The sequence below is a fragment of the Dermacentor variabilis genome, chromosome 4, assembly GCF_050947875.1.
Source record: "Dermacentor variabilis isolate Ectoservices chromosome 4, ASM5094787v1, whole genome shotgun sequence".
Classification (NCBI taxonomy): domain Eukaryota; kingdom Metazoa; phylum Arthropoda; class Arachnida; order Ixodida; family Ixodidae; genus Dermacentor; species Dermacentor variabilis.
Window position 1 is genome coordinate 149,946,848 of NC_134571.1, and position 16,745 is coordinate 149,963,592.

Here is a 16,745-nt window from a genome sequence, read left to right on the forward strand (position 1 = left end):
ACAAGTCTCCCGTGAAAGGGCGGACCGTCGGCATGCCGATCTAGCCGTTAGAGTCGCCCAAGCCCAGGCAATCCAACAGGAACGAGATGATCAGCTGAGGCAGCCTGAGGCCGAAGCAATCGGGCGCCGTTACCTGTGAGTTACATAACCGTGGCGAAGTTCAGATGCTCGCAAGACAAGCTTCACTTACGCCTATTTTTTCCGGCAGGGTAAGGGTTGTGCATTTTTTATTTAATACATTAAGTTTATACCCTCATGACCTGGCGCCACCTACTAGCCAATGGCTGCGCCATCACGTTTGACAGTTTATTGTTTATTGAATACAGGAAGGTATATGATAAATATCAGTACAGAAGGAGGTCCCAGAGTTTAAATTGCCGAGGGGACCTCCTGTGCTAAATACAAAAAAATAATCAAATAAAGACAGGCAGTGGGGTTACACATCAGTGAAACAGTACTAGCAAAGATAAATGACTAGAATATACAACTTCATTAAAATATAATTATACAGAGAAGTACATAAAACGAATTAGGTACTTGACGGTTATACATAATGTAAAGCGTAAAGAATAAAGCACAGTTCGTTGTCAATAAAAGTTATTTATTACTAACAGGCTGTTGACCACAAGTGAATTTTCAATGCTTTATGAAATGATTGTTCTGGATGGATGCACTTGATGTTAACATGCAATGAATTCCAAAACATTATTCCCGAAAAGAGCGCTGTCTGCTTGCCGTAATTTTTGCGTACTTTAAGTAATAACATATTATTTTGTTCCGAGAATCTTGTAGTGTTATGGTTGAGTAGTTGGGGGACCGAAATATTTGTAATGACGGCACCTTGATTTCGGATGCGGTAAATTAAAAGACCAACTTTTTGCTGTAATGAGTAATTGAGGGGAAGGATTTGTAGATGTTGGTAAAGTGGGGGAGCAGATGCCAGATGAGAACTAAATGTAATCAGTAGTACTGCTTGGTTTTCTAAGTGATGAAGGCATGACATGTGTGTTTCATATGTGTTTCCCCATGATGTGAGACAATATATCAGGTGACTATGTATGAATGCGTAATACATTGACACTAAGATGTATTGCTGAAAGTAATGTCGAGCTTTGATTAGTACACGTAAACGAAAACCAATTTTTTTTAACAAGGGATATGGTATGTTTGTTAACTTTTAGATGAGAGTCAAGAGCAACACCAAGAAATGTGGTCGTATCAGATAGATAAATTACGTGGTTATCTAGATTAAGACTCGGAACTAAAGAGGTTTGCTTATGATGAGTATGAAAAATCATGAAGCATGTCTTTGTGGCGTTTATTTGTAGCGCATTGTCAAGACACCAAGACGCACCAGACACCAAGACACACGCACTAGGCCACCTCTTTCGACGGGATGTGTGCAATGATGTGTGCACTGGGCACACCTTTAGTCGACCAGAACCGCGGAGCTGCCGCGGCATCGGAGATGTGTGCTCATCTCGTACCGTGCAGGCCCGGGTTCGATTCTCACCCAGACCAAAATTTACGAAATTTACTTTCAAAGCCATTTATTTACTCAGTTTTCAGGAACCTGCAAGGGAAATTTGGCGTAAATCCTAGCATGTCTTACATGTTCTTACTCTTTGCGCCTTTGCCCAATTATGGTACCATCGCTCGGTGCCTACAACGCCGCATTTTCATGCAATTGTTTATAATCCTTTGACATACTTCAAATAAAATTTCGGGATTTTACGTGCTGAAAGCACAATGTCATTATGAGGCACGCCGTAAGGAAGGGACTCGGGATTAAATCTGACCGCCTGACGTTCTTTAAGGTATATTTAATGGATGACACAAAGGCATTTTGCAATTCGCCGCTGATGAAACGCTGCCACCACAGCCGGCATTTGATCCCGGACAATTAAAAAATATCTAAGTAATGACGGCGGGTATCGAAATCCAGGTCCTGTGTTCATTACTGCCATTCCTAAATGATAGCCTTCAGTGGCACATTTCTATTTCAAAATTTACATTGCACCGTGAAATGTGGGCTACCTGTTTTCAATATGATAGAAGGAAAGGGTAAAAAACAACAAAATATATATAGCTATGACCGTGGTCATTAATCTAGAAAAGGGCCAGGGCTAAGGATGAGCCCCCCTATGCCCCAAAGGTGAGGTTGCGCAGCTACACAAAATCTCATGACGGCTCTGGCTGTAACAGGTAGCTTGAGGCAGTGGAAGAATAATTGATTCTAGATTATTGGAAAGAACAACAGCGTTCTCGTGCAATTTAGCCTTTCTAAGATTGAAAAATGATAATTTAACATCATTGGTTCACATATAGAATAACTAGAATAACAATTAATATACAAGTGCAAAAAATTGTAGAACTTCGAACGTCACAGCTAGCGGCAAACAGCTGCACGTTTCTGATAAATCACCGTGAGGAGTCTGTAAACGTAAAAAAGTTAACGTCATAGTAAAAGAAAAATATTTCAGCTGGGGCAAACGTGGCGGTCTTTCACTAAAGCTTAGAGGCAAAGAATAAACTTGCCGCGCCACAAGGTATTTTTGCGGTGCTACGCAGCTAAATAGTTCATATTTTTCTTTGCAGAGAGGAGAGGCTTGAGCAGTTTTCATCTTTCCAAGCGATCGGTTTCTTGTGCTCCACTAGAAATGAAGTTGCCATTTTTAGTTTGCGAATTCATCCTGATAGGTACGTGAATGCTTTGTGATGCAACATTTACTGAAGTCCTCGTAGTTATATTCTCCCCATATGTATTTACTATTACGATGCATGTTCCTAACATTACACGCTGCTTCTCATTTTCTCGAATGTACCTCATGTATAATTGCGTTAAAATAACGACTTGCGTTGAATTTCTCATAGGTATACGTTTTCGTCACCTCAAGATGTGTAAAAAGACTGCCTTTTATCGGGAAAAATGGACATCATTTTCATATCACAGAAAGCATGCATTCACGCTTGTAAATATGGTATGTTTGGGCTATACCCTGACACAAGAGCGAGGACATAATACAAGTTAGGATTTGTTGAGGAAGACATTAACAAAGAAATATACGATTAGATGAGTTCATAAGAATTAGGAATACTAGAAAAAGTTTCATATTCTAGATATTTGTTCGATGAGCTTAGTCAGATCGAGGGTCGTATATTGTTTCGCACGCATTATTCTCTCTGACGTGTTTTCTCATTACTGAAGAAGCGCTCCCGAGGAACACTGCGGTTAGTATAAGAAGTACAATTTTTATAGACAAAGATATACAATCTGTTTCAGCGAACGCTTTCAAAATTTGTTAAAGGTTGCCTGTGGCAGATAGCTCAACTCTAGTTTATGATCTGGTCTACTCGAAGCGGCGGACACTACTTGCAAAAAAAAAATCATATGCGACATCGGCTAACTAAGGATTCATTAATTAACTTGATAGCTAATTATTTTATGACCCATATTGCAATTTACAAATTCGAGCAGTGCACTTCGCAAGACGGATCCACTTGGAACGAATTCTCAGGACGACACTAGTTTCGATATATAAATTCCTGAACTTTGCGAAAAAATGCATTGGCCTTTTGTGCATTGGACTTTTGTGCTTCAGTGCATGGAACGACGTTTTGTTAACAAATTAGCTGGAACGCCAATGCATTTCTCCGCAAAGTTTGCGAAATTATATCTCGAAATTGGTGTTATCTTGAGAATTCGTTCGAAGTGGATCGACCTTGTGAACTCCACGGCTAGAATTTATAACTAGCAATATGCGCCATAATTTATTAAGTTAAAAACCTAATTAGTGAAATTTTATTTGTTAGTCGATTTCTCATCACAATGTTTTGTACAAGTATTGTCCGCCGCTTCGAGTAGACCAGCTCATGAACTAGAATTGTGATACCTGCCACAGGCAACTCTTAACCATTTTTGAAAGTATTCACTGAAACACCCTCTATATTCAGGCGGCTGCTTTGTTGCAGACATCAACTGCTTCATTACTTGCTGAATACGCTTTCGCCAAATTGAACAAAAACCGGCCTACTTCTGTGCTAAGATGGCACCTTTAAATGATTTTATTCAATAGATAATTAATGTGTTAAAGTCACTTTTCCTTTGTGTTTTTTTTATTTTCATGCCTAACAATGACACTTTTTCGATCAGCTTTCCTTTTGCAGGTGACAAAGTATTTTTTTCTTCTTTATATTATTTGTTCGCTCTGTAATGAAGAACAGCGGCGCCCCAACAAGTCTGCGCCAACTACAGTGCGGCGATTGAGACAGTTTGATCGCCGGTGTTTGGCGCCCGTGTGAGACGGTCATGCTTACAGTTTGGTTACTGAATAAAGGGGAAAATAGACATCCACCCGTTCGTAGCAATTGCTACAAAGGAAGCCCATACGCGTTCCTCGAAAGAAAAGCCTCATAGTTGAAGAAAAATTCGTCCTGGTCCGGGACTCGAACCCGGGACCACCGCCTTTCCGGGGCAGCCGCTCTACCATCTGAGCTAACCAGGCGGCTAGCAGATAGCAGGGCGAAGTCGAATTTGTCGACAACACGAAGCAAAGACAAGAGTTTGACGTAGTAGTTCTGCGGAAACCTGCAAGGTGGAGCGACGTAATGCATAAAGGGAAAAATAGACATCCACCCATTCGTAGCAATTGCTACAAAGGAAACCCATACGGGTTCATCGAAAGAAAGGCCTCAACGAACAGCATCCGCAGCTCCATCAGCTGCTCTTTGTAGTTTTCGGGATATGGGGGCTTGCATACGTACTCGAGCTGGGCTAGTGCATGGTCTGCCTTGGAGACCAACAGGGTGGTCGTCGAGGACTCCATGTCACGTGTCCGTTCGCCAATCTGCGGACATCACGCGTTGACAGAGAGCCATCATAGGCCCATCTCGCAGTGGCGGTAAGCGACGGAATTGCGTGGTTACTGGGCCCTGGCGTGCGCGCAGAGGGGGAACGTGGCGGCTGGCTAGGGTGGCGCACGTTATAGCTTCCGGCTGAAGCTACGGTGATTGAGGAATCCTTAACCCATTAAAGACCAGCGTGACCATATGGTCACGTTAGTCTGCACAGTGCATTTCAATTATATAGATTAACAAAACGACACCAAAATCGCTTTTGACATGTCGTTAGACAGATGAGAGTTCCCTTTATGAATATCAAGTGACGGCAGGTTTTGTGGGAGCCCCTTGCAAGGGCGGGAATAAGTGTCGCTGTGCCAGTAGCGTCGCCATGCATCACTCCAAGGGGTAATGTTTTTTTTCACTACTTGTTTGAGCAATAGTCGTATATCCTTACCCCCATATTGTTCTTTGAATATGTGACCTTCGATGAGCATTTCTGAAAGATTAATGTTTGATTTATCCATGAACGAGCGTGTTATCTTGCGCGTTGCCATATGGTCACGCTGGGCCTAGGCTACCTAACTTATTATTTTTTTAAAAACTACATTCTGATCTCTTGCACGACTGCTGGCACGTTCCCGCAGTAGTTATTTCTTATTTTATTGTCTGAATAGGTTAATGCTGGAATAAATAGCGAAGATACTCGAAGAAGACGATGACAACGTGTCAGTGATTTATATCGACCCGCGAGAGGCTAGCACCTATTTGGATGAAGAGTCGGTCGATGAAGACTCAGGGGGGCTCATTGACAATCTAATCGGGCGGCGCTATGAGCCGGAGCTGAAAGTGTTTTCTCTGACGGACGCCGCATTGGTGGATCCGACCCGGACGATGACGACCCCGGCGGGCTAGGTGACGGAACATGAGAGGTTTTTTCTGGTGTAGTTGATACGGCCATTCCTGCGAAATTATCCACTGCTTCTAAGTGAACGAACGGTGATCTGCAGAAAAGCCTTGGCATATTTCCCTACCCAAACTTTGCTGCTTACAGGGACTTTTCACCTGTTGAGTTGTTCGAAATCTTTTTGGACGAAACCGTCGTGGAACTGCTAGTCGAACAAACAAGAAAGTATGCGTTATATTTCAATATTCCCGATCCGGAGATTACCAAAGAAGATTGAGGTTTTCTCGGAGTGCTCGTTCTATCCGTCTAAAACCGCTTGCCAGGGAAAAAGTGCCATTGGGACAGCGGCTTGGATATGCGCAACACGATGGCCTACAATGCTATGCGAAGAAATCGCTTCGTACAGACAATGCGATTCTTACACTGCGAAATGCAAGCCTGACGCTTAGGGACAAGTTGCGTCCATTGATGACACTATTGAATGCAAGGTTTCTGGAGCACTTTCAACCTGAGCGTCACCTGAGCTATGACGAAAGTATGATTGAGTATTATGGTCGTCATGGCTCCAAACAGTTTATACGCGGATAGCCTATCCGCTTCGCGTATAATGTATGCTGCCTAAATGGCAAGTACGGATACCTTTTAAATTTCAAAGTGCATCACGGCAAGCGGGGGATGCCGGAACATCTGAAAGATATGAAAAGAACTTCGGAAAAGCAGCGGCGCCACTTATTCATATGGTGCATGAACTCGCAGCAGAGACGCAAGACCTTCCTTTCTTTTTCTATTTTGATAATTTATTCACAGGTATGCCGCTACTCAGGCATATCAATGTACAGGGATACGAAGGCACGGGCACAGTGAAGCAGAACCGTGTTCCCAAGGAGTGCCCTATCGCTCGACCACAATTCGTCAAGCGCCAACATCGCGGTCACGAAGAGCCCGTGCTGAGCGACAATAGGATAATTGTTGCCCGCTGGATGGACAATTCTGTAGTAACGAGCGTAAGCACCATTCACGGCGTAAAGCCAATGTCATCTGCAGACAGGTACTCTCGTGTTCAGAAGAAGCAAATCAAGGTGGCCCGCAAAAAATACTGCTTCTCAGTACAAGTTTTATAGGAGGTACGGACCAGATGGAAGCAAATGTAGGCCCCTATAGGATTGCAATCCGTGGCAAAAAGTGTTGGTAACCGATTTTTACTTGACTTTGTAATGGAGCTATCAGCAACGCTTGGGGGCTAATTCGTAGCACAGGGTTCAACGTCACGCAGGTGGAATTCCGAAGGCAAATTGCACAAAGCTACCTGATGTGATGGGACAATAAGCCTAGAGGACCTGGTAAACGCAGAATCCCAAAGACTGGTGATGTCCTGAATGGTACACGGTATGACCAAGTGGCCCACTTTCTTGAACCAATACCTAATGGCAAGAGGTGGAGGTGTGCATGAGATAATTGCAACCGCGCAGTGCACACACAATGCACAAAGTATGACGACGGCATGTGTATTCCCTGATTTAAACCATATCACACTAAAGAAGTGCTCGACTACTCGCTATGTATGTTTTTTGTGATGTTTCATGGCTTGAAATAAACGTTTTTCACTTCGCATATTTCGCTGTAGCGTAAGGGCCCAGTGTGACCATATGGTCACGGGCTATATTTCGAAAACTAATTAGGCATGAGTAATAATTTTTGCATGTGAATTATTAGTACAAAGATAAGTTAATATATAAGATTTATTTCAATATAGCAAGAAAAAAACGAAACCGGTCCCTAATGGGTTAATGACTGTTGGATTTCCTCGCGTATGACATCTGCAATCGAAGCCACTTTAGGCTGCATCGAAGAAAACATCTTCCGCAGTTCTTCGCGTACATCATGTCCGATCACCTCTCATGCGTGTTTAGAGCAGAGGACGAACTTTGCAGTGCCTTGGCAATAAACGACGAATGAATTGCGTGGTGCGCAATTTTAACTTCTTCTCAATCGTCATGGCTTTTCACCAAAATTCTGCTACGGTCATGGCCAGGTTGTGCATCGATTCGTCGAAAATAACTTGCTTTTCCTCACGCATGAAGAAACAAATTTTCTTCAGCTCAGGCATATCCGGGTCGGTGTGCTGGAACAGACGCATCATCTCCTCGACGAAAATTGCTATTTTGTTGTTGGAGAGCTGCATGCGAGCTTCCAGCAGAGCGTGGGCTCCCTCTTTACGCTGGACGCTCGCGAAGATCTGCAGGAAGCTGCAGGAATACGTCCTAGCGGCGTATTCGAAAGCGAAGTACACATGCAGCAGGTTGTCGTCAGAGTTCCACTTATTGATCGCAGCGACCTTTTCGCATGTTTCCAGTCAGCTTTCCGGCTTTTCAAAGGGTTACCCGTGGAAGGTCGTCGGCTCCCTAGGCTTATGCAGTACGATGGAGGACGCTGGGGCTGGTAACCGGGGTTGTTGAGTTGGCCACGATCTTCTTGGTCGTCTCGGGTAGAAGTCCGTTATAGGCACTATGAGTCCGGGTTGCGGTGGCAGGTTTTGTAGCCGGCGGCTTCTTCCATGACCCGGGGCTACTTTTGTGCGGTCTTCATGATGAGGGCTTGAATTACGGCTTTGCGGCGGCGTTCGGTACATGAACGCACAACCAACTTCACCGGGTGTCACGTAGTAGTGACGGTGAAGAAAGCAGCAAAACACAAATGACGAAGCTGGCGTTTTATTGAGTGAAGCTGTTGCCACAAAATGAGCTACACTCAAGTCATAATGATAGCGGCGAACACAGTCGGGAATCGTCGGTAATCTGATCTGCCGGTCAAGTGCATCGGCTTTTCTCCATGAGTCATCGAAGGTTCAAGAGTACATGTTCCTATGGGTGGGCAGTGCAACCCGGACGAAGGACGAGAGGAAGTACACAACACGAGCGCAGACTAACAACTGGTTTATTATTTCAAGCAACGGACTATAATATACAGAAAATGTAAACACGTGTAAAATGACGTTTACAAGGGTGTCAGCCTATCTTGCCATTCAAAAAATCAGCTTCTTTATCCTGTAGAGTGATAGAAGGCTCGTTGACGCATGCGCCTGAGTTCACATGCATGAAGTAGGCCTCTACAATCTCGCGGTTAGTTTCATGCATATGTTTATACAGTATTTCTGTTTGTTCAAACATGGGTTTGCACGAGCAAACTTTACAATGCGCGGCCAGATTCGAACCTGTTTCATTCCTGATCGCACCTTGGTGCTCCCTAAGGCGGAGGTTAAGGCAGCGTCCCGTCTGCCCAAAGTACATTTTGCCGCACGAAAGTGGGATAGGAACATGTTCAATCACCAACTCGCCCAGCTTGCCGTCTTAATTTCAAGAGTAATCGCTAGTGCCAATGTCTCAGCCAGAAAGTACTACACAATTCGTGTCGCGTATACAATCAGATTACAGAACCTTCGGAGACAACAGCCCACCATGGTTGCTCAGTGGCTATGGTGTTGTGCTGCTGAGCACGAGGTCGCGGGATCGAATCCCAGTCATGGCGGCCGCATTTCGATAGAGGCGAAATGCGAAAACACCCGTGGTGTTTAGATTTAGGTGCACGTTAAAGAACCCCAGGTGGTCAACATTTCCGGAGTCCTCCACTGCGGCGCGCCTCGTTATCTGAAAGTGGTTTTGGCACGAAAAACCCCACAATTTAATTTTCTTTTTCGGAGACAACAGACAACGCCCAGAACCGTTGATAACATTCCAGTAGGTTCCAATAATGTAGGCGCGTCCTGTGCTGAGCGATAACTCAAATTGTTAGTAGGTGAAATGCAGTCCCTGCGAAAGGATAAAGAAGCACACGTGTCAATATGTAGCGGGCCACCCGCTAGGTAGTCGTCCGCGCTTCGAAGGAGCGCAGTGGCGATCCTATCGTCCAGTGGCGGGGAGTGCGGCCGCCGGTTGCCCTCTTACGCTAGGTTTGCGTACTTTCTGCACTTCCACTACGGTGATAGTGGTGCCCAAGAAGATTTTTTCAGGCAAGTATAGGGCATCTGCAGTTGAGGCATCTGCTCGCCCAGGTATTTGGTGGTGAGGTTCCTAAGCAGCTGTTGGTCAGTAGCCTGCGTTTGATGCAGAAGCTTCCGTAGATTGTATCTTTAAGTGGTTTTCTGGTTTGTGCAGCTATGAGGTGTCTCAGGAGTTTCGACATTTCGGGGAGATCGCGTTGCCGGTGCATGCGACCGCATACTGAATGCCATTGTTGATGATTAGCTATAGCGCCTACTTCTGGATGTCCCTGTTAAAGATCCCAATTCGTTTACGGAGCGTACCATTCAGTATCCGGGTCCGGTAGCGTTTCCTTAGCCTCTCCAGTGCATGTCGAGAGCTTCTATCATATGTAGTAATTTACTGTCGAGCTACTGGTCACGTACACCTTCCGACACCAATTTTTCCGAGCTTCCTCGTCAGTAAGACGGTTGCGCTGGTCGATGTCTTGAGGTCGCGAGCAGGCCTATCACCGGGGGGGGGGGGATGGAAATTCGTGCTACCCTGCGGGCCTGGAAGGCTTCCCAGTCTGTTACGCTGAGTGTTCGGCCTACACGTGATGGTGTGATGGTGTGTTGACTGTGATGAGAGCTTCCAGAATGGAGTAATCGCTGCTGACTGCTTTGCCAGCATTATGTCATTCTGTTAGGCTCGTATGACCAAGGTGACGTCCAATGTGGTGTCTTTCTAAAGGTTGTTACCAATGCGAGTTGGATGCGTAGGTTCCGTGCCCACTGCGTAGTGTAGTCGTTGGATATCCGCCCACAATTGCGACCGCTGTGCAGAGACCAGGATAGACGGCAGCTCATCGTCGAGGCCGGAACTAGCAATTCAGGTAATTCTCGTGAAAACGACGGGAAGAGACTTCTGCGGCGAAGGCCCTCTACTGTGTGCCGCCGAAAATGAAGCTCCTATGGTGTCGCTCCTCAAGCTTACACTGCGACTGTGCTGCGGGCACCGCCCAAGTCTGCATGTGTCTTTTTTTGCCTATGCCCACAATGACAGCACAAGAAGTGCTCGCCTGATTTTGATGACAACATTTTACAGCCGGTTCTTTTATTTTTGGGCCTCATCGCGCCTAGAGCAACGGGACATAGACCGGAATAGGTTGTTACTTTCAACGCCGCTGGTAAATGATCGAACACTGCTGCAGCAGACAATCTTAGAGAGTGCGCATAAACGGACGTTAAAATTGCAACCACCACTAGTTATCTTACATCGTTTCTATCCCACCACGTAATTCTTCGCCATGCCCTACCTCGGGAATCATCGAATTATGAAGGATCACATGGTATTGAAAAACGCACCTCTCCAGTCCATTTCGTCATAGGTCACCTGCGTTCCTCTGGTGGCACTGCACGGAACACGAGTGCTAGCGCCACCATCGCTGCATCGGGTAGTGCAAGCGGAGTTCCGGCTAGCGAATGTGCTCGGTACAACATGGACCCCCTTCCCCCGTTTTGGTTGTGTTGCGCCATGGTTTTTATCGCATTTGGAACCTGAAAAGTGCCTTCTACCCTTTCATAAAATACTAACGGAGAAATTTAGTGATGCAAGTTATACGTCTAAGCTCTCAAAGAAGCTCTAATTGTGACGTTTTCTCCCAGACAATATCTAAGTGTTATATCCGTGTCTACAACATATACAACGGTTGCTTCATCTGGGGCTAATAACCTCCTACAACTTTCACTGCTCAGTTATTCTCGCATCAGCGCTCGCTTCTATTGGCGTTCAACCACCTTGTCGACTAACCTTTGTACTTTAAGTTTATGACCGCATTGCGTTTATGGTTAGATGAAAAGGAGCTACTAGGGCGCGGGAATGCGCGCGGGCCGGATTTCATAACACGACAGCGGCGCTAGCTCTGACAATGGTTGCCAGATGAAAATCAGGGCGCTTGGATTTGAGAGCCGACTAAAAAACCGCCAATCAGGCAGTGCAGGGTGACATGAGTTGGGCATGGTTTGAGGTCAGAAAAGCGCAGAAGCAAAGTATTTTCAAAGAAAGACCCAGGAACATGCCTCTAAATGAAAGGGCGACCAGGAGAGAGAGACAAAAAGAGAAGGAAGGACAGGGAGCTTAGCCAGTGTAAATACCGGCGGGCTACCCTGTGCTGGGGAAAGGGGTAAACGGAATGAATGGAGAAAGAAGCGAGAAAAAACGAAAAAAATTACACAGCACCACGATATTACGGGCAACAACAGTCATAGGCGGGCGCAAAATTCATAGGCCCTTAAAAACTTCAGCAAAGCCCTTAAGACCTTGAGTGCCGAAACCAGTCGGGACCCGTTTCCTAGAACTTTCTCTTCGGTGAAGGGGCGATTGTCTAGTTTATCCAGCGCGGTCACGAGCACTTTTCTTGGCACATTGTAACGTGGACAGACACAGAAGTGTTGCACAGGGATGTCGGCCATTCCAATGCGGAAGGAATGGGAATTCGTCAATGCCACGCTGAGCCATAGGCGGCACAGAAGTGTTGCTCCCGGTCGTGCCCTGGTGGAAGACAGAGTTGCAAACTTGGATTCAATCTGTGAAGACGTGCGTTCGGGAATTCATTGGTGTTCCAGAGAGTGTGCGTAAGCTCGCTTTCGAGGGAGCAAAGACATGTGGCTGTATCTGTTCTTGACGGTGGTATAGGAATAATATGGGCACCATCGTGGGCCGAACCGGTAGCGTCATGCCCACTGTGATTTTCCGAAATTCCGCTGTGGCCCAGTATCCACTGGTAGATAATGTTGTGCCCCTTGTCCATTGCGTATTGGTGAAGTAGTCAGATGTCTGCGACTAACAGAACATTAGGTCCATGGTTAAAAGTGTACAGCAGATACTGGATAGCTGCCTTTGAATCGCAATAGATGGACCATGAATGTGGTTATTTGGGACCAAAAAACACCAGAGCAGCCCGGACAGCTGCGAGCTCTGCAGCCATCGATGATGTAATGTGAGACGTCTTGAATTTGGTGAATGGTGTGCCCGCCCTAGTGTATATGGTGTGCCGGCTGGTATTTCTGGTGTACCCGTTCTGGCGTGTACGGTGACCCCGGTTTGGTGTGCTTGGTGTACCTGACGCAGTGCTCTTGGTGTGCTCAACTGTGCTTCGTATGTTTGCCTGATGATTTCTGTATCCCGGTGTGGTCTCATTGGAGCCGTGCTGGTACGTTCTCATGTGTTTGAAAATTTTAGCATGCATCAAATATCTATATATTATGAATCGTTTCATTATATACACACATATCATGAATTTCATGCTACAAAACACACATTTACTATGGTAAATAATTAGCTTACATTTATTCTGTAGATCAGAAGTTTTTGTAATATCAGACGCGAAAGAGCAGCGCAAATATTTGTTTATTTGTTACATTAAATGAAAATGGATTTGGCTTGGGCAATATGAGCCTAAAGTAACGTAAGTGTACCAACTTTCCTTGAACGTACTCTGTAGCCCTAACAACTAATTTGTCAAAGCAACATACTATACCTGAGCTCCGTATCTTTTTATTTCTAACGAAATGCTATCTCAGCTTGATACCCAGAAAGACAGAGAGAATAAAGTTTATACAAAAGAGCACATGATTGTAGAATGCGAATCCGCTCTGCAGTGGGTGGTCCCCTCAGTCCAGCTGCCTTAGCTGCCCTTATCACTTGGTTTACCAGGTTGAGCTGGTCCGTCGAGCTGGAGCTGGACAGTGCTGCTTCGCATGTGCGTGCAGATACAAAACTTTGAAGTTTTGTGGAAGCCACAACCAGTTCACAGCCAGTTGCGCCCTCTTATCCTTTCCAGAAACACAGCATAGCTTGAAAAACAAACTTAATTCGACGCATTGCTACAAATTATTCATGAAGTCAATAAAGATTTGTTTCCGTGTGATAAGGTTACCTCATTACCACTTTTATGTCATTAAGTACTAGTAACAAAACTAAATTTGTCTAACATTGCAATAAGTGTAACCGGAAAGAGCGGCTACGTCCAGTAGCATAAGGGAAGGCGCTAGACACTTGTGTGATAGTAATCTTTAAAGCGAATACAAAACACAAGCAGTTTCAGATAGCCCAAGTAGAGTATTTCAGCATTGTGAAGTGCAGAAGGGAAGTAAAGATTCTGCCAGCCAACCAGAATACCTCTCGTAGTACCCGCCTCAGATCACCCTCTAAGTAATTGGTGAAAGCCAAAATACACCTTGTATCTTTACAACTCTTAGCTTGTTCTACGAGTCTATTATTACACAAACCATTAATGGAAAAGTACATAAATTTTAGCATGCCTTATGAGAAGACGGTAGAGTAGTACTATATTCTTGCTGCAAGTGACATAAATGGCCCAGAATCTTCTCGCTCAAAGCAATATTTCAACTTTATCAACTGGCTGGCAAGTAACTGAGAAAGTAGGTGCATTTTCATATTTATGTTATAGTGCGTGCCAAGGGACAGAAGGGTGATCACAGGACACAAAAGCTATCAATTCCACTTTTATTTTGCTGGAAGGATTAAAGAAAATATTTACACTGGATCTGCACTTGTACTGCACAGTTCTTGCAGAAAGAGGGCACAAAATGCAATGCACAAGTACAGAAGCATAAAAGTATTTGCATAAAAGAATAGAATAAGTAAGCACGGAGTGATTGCTGTTCCATGTCATGTAGAGAGTATCCCTCTTTGTCATGCAGCCGTAATATGATATTCGCCACTGATATTGTGGGTCAATCTGTTGCCACACGTGAAAAAACGAGACTAGCCATCTAAATCTGGCGTGCAGCATCAGTGATACCAATGCAATACTATGAAGTGGGACAAGAGAATTATGGTGCTCTCCTAGGTGCATGTTGGGGCATGAGCCAGTCTGCCTATGTACATTTGAACAAATATACAGATAGGCTACAGCAATAGGCTGCACTGCCCCTGATGCACACCAGAGAAGTTTGTTGGCATTTATAACTAAGCAATCCTCCCTTCAATAAAGCTTCGACTGGAACTAGTTGGTATGACATCGTTCTAATTGTTGTGCTATGCTGTTTACACGAAGTACAAACGCGAGCCAGTCACACATGTGCCTCCCTTGCCTGGATGGCTTTCTCAATTCACTTGTGGACTGTTGTTATGCACCGATATTTCCAGGAAAAAGTAATGTAGGCAATATTTACACGAGTCCACTAGGGAATTGACAAAGGCGAACAGGCTAGCGAGGTTTGCTTGTTTACAGATATCAGCGAATTCGTCTAATATTTGTCAGAGGCAGTGCACGGTATTCCTTTCATATGTGGACCAATGTACACAGGGTAGACTGGCCTGTAACTAATAATTTGTCAAAAAGTCTCCATGTTTCACTGAAAAGGTCACTATGCTCTCCTGACTTGGTTGTGCATTACCGCAATAAGACTTTGGGCCGGATAACGATTTTTCTTCTGTTTTCACTCACGGTGAAAAATTTAGAAGAGAAATCAGTGACCACTTAATCAGTACCAGATAAACAAGATGTGTGAGCAAGGCCCCACTATCAACACATGAAAAAAGGACCCTTTCTAGATGACAAGAAACAGAAATTAGTCTGTGGCTATTCACTTTTTTTCACACAAATGCCGTGTCTCTTGAGTTTATCCTTTTATATTAAACTTTACGTCTCCCCGCTAAAAGAACTTGTGCTCTGTGTAAGCACACATCCAGTGCTACTGATATAGTAATATTTCCAACAAAATATTCAGTTTTTAGCAGTAGTAGCCCTTCCCTCCCTGCAAATTTCCAACTGAAAAGTTATATGAACTTACCAGCAAACTCAAAAGGACACTACAACTTTCACTGGTCTTCAGAAGATTCACAAAAACGGTGATAGGTAACTGTTGGCACACGGTAGCAATAGTAGGTGCAAACTAGCTTCGACATTGCTGCAATATTCCAGCTGTCACACAGCTACAGTGCTTAAGCACAACAGAAGTGTAAGTGCACAACAACAAAACCAAGCAGGCACACCAGCCATAGACTTGTCACCAGCAGTAAAAAATAGGCTGTATCATGTAGCTAAAACACTTGCTATTATGTGCAAAACGGCTCTAGATACTTGTATGCCAAACTTGAAACCATAAGAGTTGCAGTGCATATGATGCTTGTTCTAGACCCAAGCATTTTTTATCTGAAATGCCTTATGAATTACGTATAGTGCTTTTAAGTTATCCACCCAGTAATCGAAGTCTCACTTATAGCATTATAATGTGGACTAGCTAGTTGATGACATTCAGACCTGCACATCGCAAAGCAGAATGAATAAAAGACTGCTCAGAATGCCAAGAAAATAAATAGGATGAAACAGAACACATGGAAAGGAACTCGACACATTAGAAATAACTTTTGACTGCTGCAAAATTCGGGCCAGTGCCAAGAAAAGTGTTCTATGAGATGCTGTTGAAATCAAATTCATTTCATGAGGAACACTGCAATAAACCGCAAACCCCATAGCAAGAGCAAGCATACAATCAAGCACTATGGACGAAATTGTGTGCTTCTTTAATGATAGGCCGGCCAGTTAACTATGTGGTTTATGCTGTATTGATTGAAGTGTAAAATAATGTAACTGGAAAGACTCGCAACCGCTACTATACCTACTTGCACGATTCAGGATAGCTTGAAAAGAAAAGAGAGAAAAATTGCGAGCCTACTAGAAAAGACCTCACTACTGTGAAGCGCGGTGTAATACGGGCCTTCGTGTATCATTTCAAGGAATTCATGCTCGCCAAATTTGTATTTGCCAGCGGCAGTTATTCGGGTAACAACACAGAAATAATTGTGAGCATCAGCGTTATTAAACAGTGGTAAGCATGCTGTATGCATAGACTGTGCAAGTGACATTTTGAATTCCTGCATGGGCATGCAGTGCAAACTGACGTAAATGCTGGAATAAAGCTACAGCATAGAAAACAGCTTCAAAATAATATATGTACAAAAGAAAAATTTTGGTTCTGCTATGTACGCGACACACATATATATATATATAT

At 44.3% G+C, this 16,745-nt stretch overlaps 1 protein-coding gene across 1 annotated transcript in view; it reads left to right on the plus strand.

Annotated features, from left to right (window-relative positions):
• Positions 1 to 16,745, plus strand: part of LOC142578394 (uncharacterized) — a 128,212-nt gene that overhangs the window by 101,477 nt on the left and 9,990 nt on the right. The window contains exon 6 of the mRNA XM_075687788.1: positions 2,599 to 2,700. Coding sequence (XP_075543903.1) covers positions 2,599 to 2,700 — 102 coding nt within the window. The remainder of the gene's footprint in view (positions 1 to 2,598; positions 2,701 to 16,745) is intronic.